Source organism: Nannobrachium achirus (assembly GCF_963921795.1).
Source record: "Nannobrachium achirus genome assembly, chromosome: 16".
NCBI classification, from domain to species: Eukaryota; Metazoa; Chordata; class Actinopteri; order Myctophiformes; family Myctophidae; genus Nannobrachium; species Nannobrachium achirus.
In genome coordinates, this window is record NC_137823.1 from 34,410,895 (window position 1) to 34,415,894 (window position 5,000).

Consider the following 5,000-nt stretch of genomic DNA (forward strand, 5'->3'; position numbering starts at 1 on the left):
AATCGGCTCTCTTAAGCTTGATGTATACTTTGCCATAAGACACACTGATGTATACCGTATCTGCATTGTGATAAGCCTGCAATGAACAGATAATAGAGTCTCTGTGTAATCTGTATCTATTTAATTCCACACATTTTCACTTTGGAGCCCAAAGCGTAATAATGTTGGAAAGTGGAAAGGCGGCGACCAATGACAAACCTTCCTTTTCTCCTCCTTTGGCTTCTTCTTCTTTGGTAGCGCTCCGTCTTTGTCCGCCTTGTCTTTCTTCCTCTCCTTCTTCCTCTCTCTCTTCTTCTCTCTGTCCTCCTCCGAGCCGCTGCTCTTCTTCTTGACTTTGACGCTCTTCTTGGGCGGCTCCAGGTTGATGCCCGCGTCCGCCGTCCAGTCCGAGTAATCACTGGAGTAGTCACTGGTAGGTAGAGGTACAAGAGTTAATCACTGGAGTAGTCACTGGTAGGTAGAGGTACAAGAGGTAAACAGTAAACACTGGATTAGACACTGGTAGAGGTTAGGGATGGGACCATATGATATTATCGCGATAATCAAAACCCATTATCCTGGGGTGGAACATTTGCCAAAAGATTGCAGATCTACGAGCTCGTAGATCAGCTATTTTTTGGCAAAGACATTTGATAGAGAGTGAAAAAAAGACAAGTATGTATATTACCAATCACCAATTATAGAGAGTTTAAGTGAGTTTAAGTACTGGATATGCAGCTCAGCAAATAAAATGCAAATTGATCCCAGTGGATGACGGAGGAAGATATCACGATAAATTAAATCTCCACGATACGATTACCGTGAGTGTTTTTTATCACGATAAACGTTAATATCGCTTATCATCCCATCCCTAGCATAGGTACAACACGCATCGATGTAAATCAACCCTTAAGTTCACTCCTCAACAATGTTTACAAAAGCTGTAGTGTCACACCAGCCTGCATTAACATACAGTAGGAACGACTAGAGCCTAAGCCTGGATGCTTATCAATGGTCGACTGGCGTGAGACGTCATTAAAATAGTGTCCCTCCCATTAAATCAGCAATACAACACTGCTTGGTAGAGGTACAACAGTTAATCACTGCAGTAGTCACTGGAAGAGGTACAACAGTGTTCATTCACATGGAATGCAAGTATTTCGTTGTGTTTAATGTTTATGATATTATGCTTATGTGTTGCAACTGAGCTTTTAGATCAGCTATTTTAGCTAAGGATATTTGGTGTAGGGGAAAAAAAGGACAGGGCTTAGTATAGACCTAGGGGGACGAATTACAATTTACAATTTAGGCATTTAGCAGACGCTCTTAATCAATATATATAATATAAATTATATATACATAGTCCCCTCCCAGCACCTTAGAGCCCTGCATGGAATTGCACATAGTAATGGACATTCGCTTGTGTGATGTGTGTGTGCGTGTGTGTGTGTGTGTGTGTGTGCGTGTGTGTGTGTGTGTGTGTGTGTGTGTGTATGTGTGTGCTGTTCAGGTTGTGTTACTGCAGCAGTAGTAGTGTTACCTTGAACTACTGTGTTCATCTGGCCAGGGCTCCTTCCCCTCCTCTTCCTTCTCCTCCTCTGAGGAGTGTCCGTTGACCTGCCGCACCTCCACCGCCTCGCCCTACCAATACAACAACAAGACCTTCTATTACAAAATATTCATTTTTTTTTATATATATATATTTTTGGGGCTTTTTCTGCCTTTATTGATAGGTGTGCAGTTGGCTGACAGGAAACAGGGAGAGATGGGCGGGTGACACGCAGCAAAGGTCATCGGGATCGGGACTCGAACCTGCGACGCTGCAAGGGCTGGATTACCAGCCTAGGTGCCTGGACCACTACCCTGTGGCCCAGGCAAAAATATTCTGCTTTTGAATAAGTGGCCCTCACAGCCCCATTCAGAGGTTATCCAAGGTTTTAAAAAGAGGAAGTTGATGCTCTGTTTGGCGTGTTTGCTGAATTGGATACGCTGGGTGGCTGACCGCATTGAGTCAGAAGACGGAACTCACAGGACACAAACGAAAGCCCAACGTTACTTTGATCATTTACATTTTCTACTTTGTACAACAACTTTGAATCATTTGTGATTATTTCCTCTTTCCACTGTGTGGGGCTTTTTTAAGCCACACACTTTCTGACACTTATTTTTGCTTGCACACACTTCCCAGTTGAATTCTTATTTCCGTGCAGACAGCCAATCTCAGTCAATTAATTGCATTGATTTTTTTTTGATATTTTTCCATCTTGGTGAGATGTGATCCCATAGATATAAAAAGCTAGATACGTCTTCCGCCGCTGGTGTTCATTGGATCGACCCGTCAAACAGGATAGGAGGAAGTGAAAAAGGATTCCCGCATCTGATTGGCCTACCGGCTCCCGAACTTCCCCTTCAGTGACTTAAAAAATGCCTATCCTCCAAGACGGACGCCCTAGAGCCGAAGGAGGCGTCTACCTTTTTATGTCTATAATGTGATCCTAAGTACAATTGGAGGCTGTGTCCACCAGTTTTTTTGTCTCCCTGAGCACAGCTTATGTTTTTAATAGTTTACCATGGCAGCGTGATGAGGCACTGAGCGTCTACTCTTTCACGTGTGATGTTGCAGAGAGTTTAAATATTTTCAACTTGGGCGTTTGGAAGCTTTTTAAGGCAAGTGCTTGTATTTTTAGCTGGAAAAAAAAGCGTCTTGGTGTACGTCTTGGTGTACGCGGCCACTTATACCTAGATCTTTTTGCTCTCCAATTAGGATTGATCGATTGATATAATATTTTATTACAGAAATGTAAAACAGCAGGAGTACAGTCAAAACACTTAATCTAAAAGGATTACACCAGAAATGTCCTTGCGGTCTTGTTTCCATTGGGGACATTTCAAAGCAACTATAGCACAGCAATAATAACAACAAGACGGGTCTAATAACAACGAGGCCTTAGTATGCTTCTCGACTATGATTTCACTATTTGATGTCAGTCATCTCCAGTCCGATCCTACCTCCATTGACTTCCATTATGAATGTAAATTCTAATTATGTAAATATTTGGGATCCAGATACACAGACAGACAGGCATGTACGTACACACACACACACACACACACACACACACACACACACACACACACACAGACGGCTCAACTCCATTAAGACATGCCGCCAAAAAAACGATAAAATATGTTGCCATAGTAACTATTATCTACCTCGGAGGTGCTGTCATCGTCATCGGCGACCTCTGCGCTTTGGCGACTTGTCTCCTCGATGGCGATGGCGCGTGTGTGGTAACCGTGGTTACCCTGGCTCCGCCTTCCATCGTCAGCCACACACTCGGAGGTGGGATGAACCTGGGACGGGAGAGAATATGTCAGTCAGCACGCGACAAGACGGAAGAGGTGGTGAGGATGACAGCACTTCAAAGGGCATTAACCCATTTAGAGAGTGGAATTATTTTATACTTTAGCTATCGCAGATATACAAGCTCACAGTGCGGCACCGAGTGCATATCATATCTTTTTAAAAGCAAACATTTGTAACGCAAATATTTGCTTCTGGGGGGGGGGGGGGGGGGGTCCCTGTATCAAAATATCTTGAGATGGGGGTCTGCGGCCAAATAAATGTCATTTTGGGGGTCCTTGACCTGAAAAAGTTTAAGAACCACTGATTTAGAAGAAGGATTTACAAGACATTTATAGAATGATCAAAAATAGCAGCATGGCACTCGATGCCGCGCTGTGAGCTTGTAGATTTGCTATGTTTTTAATAGCTAAAGCATAAATATAATGATAAAAAGGTGAAATGTGGAGATACACGTTTTCTACCCAACGACAACGATATTATAGTCTCTGCTATAGCCTGAATTACTGCCAAAAACCTTTTCAAGGTAGTGAACCTATCACTGATGCTCGTCTAGAAACAACCGTGGGTGTTCCACTCGTACACAGACGGGGGGTGAAAAATGCAGGTCCTATGACTTTACCCTGCTCTCCTTGGGCAGAGAGTGGACGGTGCGTCTCCTCCGCTCAGACCGGTAGATGTTGATCTCCTCTTCCCCCTTAGCCTCACGCCAGCTCACCTGTTTCCTACACACACACACACACACACACACACACACACACACACACACACACACACACACACACACACACACACACACACACACACACACACACACACACACACACACACACACAGCATCAATACTGTCTCTTCCACAGCTTTCCAGCTCTGGTCAAACAGGGCTGGTTGTGTTGTGTAGGCCTGTCACATTTATTACATAATCACCTGATCGCATCTAATTGAGATAATCGCATAATCACATTATTATGGCACCGGTCGTTGTCAGTCATTCATTTGCATATTTATTAAATTATTTGTCATATCTGCACGTGAATGTGCTTGCGCGTGTGTGTGTGTGTGCGTGTGTGCAGTGCACACACTGCCAAACTATGGCAGATGGAAGTGCATGACCTCATGTATGTTGTTTACATTCTGTAAAACACACACTGCCACACATGTTAGAGTACATATTATGACATCAGAAGCAACTGGGGGGAAAAAACCCTGTATTTCATGAATGTTGACTCAAATAAAGGAATTAACCCATTTAGACATGGAAAGCATCTGTGCCACTTTACATTTTAACCAATTTAACCATTATTACTTTGGCTATTAAAAAAATAGCAGATATACAGCTCTGCTATTTAAGAAAAATCATGAAAATGTGCGCAAATCTCTGAATATATATATTTTTAAAGCGATCATTTTTAACTCAAATCTTTGCTTCTGGGGTGTCCCTTTGACAACATATTTTGGCATGGGGGTCCGCAGCCAATACATATAATTCAGGGGGGGCTTGAATTGAAAAGGTTTGAGAACCACTAACATAGAAAAACATATATATATTTTTTTCTTTTCTTCATAAAACAGTTTAGGATTTGGAAGACATTTCTAGAATGGGGACCTGGGGTCTAAACGGGTTCATAAATGTGTCACCTGACGACACGTTGTGAGC

General features: G+C 42.9%; 1 protein-coding gene across 1 annotated transcript in view; it reads right to left on the minus strand.

The window, feature by feature from the left end:
* The window catches only part of phip (PHIP subunit of CUL4-Ring ligase complex), a 77,666-nt gene that overhangs the window by 28,128 nt on the left and 44,538 nt on the right, over nt 1-5,000 (minus strand). The window contains exons 20-23 of the mRNA XM_080744879.1: nt 3,966-4,068; nt 3,193-3,333; nt 1,520-1,620; nt 199-409 (exon numbers count right to left, since the gene is read on the minus strand). Of these exons, the coding sequence (XP_080601005.1) occupies nt 199-409; nt 1,520-1,620; nt 3,193-3,333; nt 3,966-4,068 (556 nt within the window). The remainder of the gene's footprint in view (nt 1-198; nt 410-1,519; nt 1,621-3,192; nt 3,334-3,965; nt 4,069-5,000) is intronic.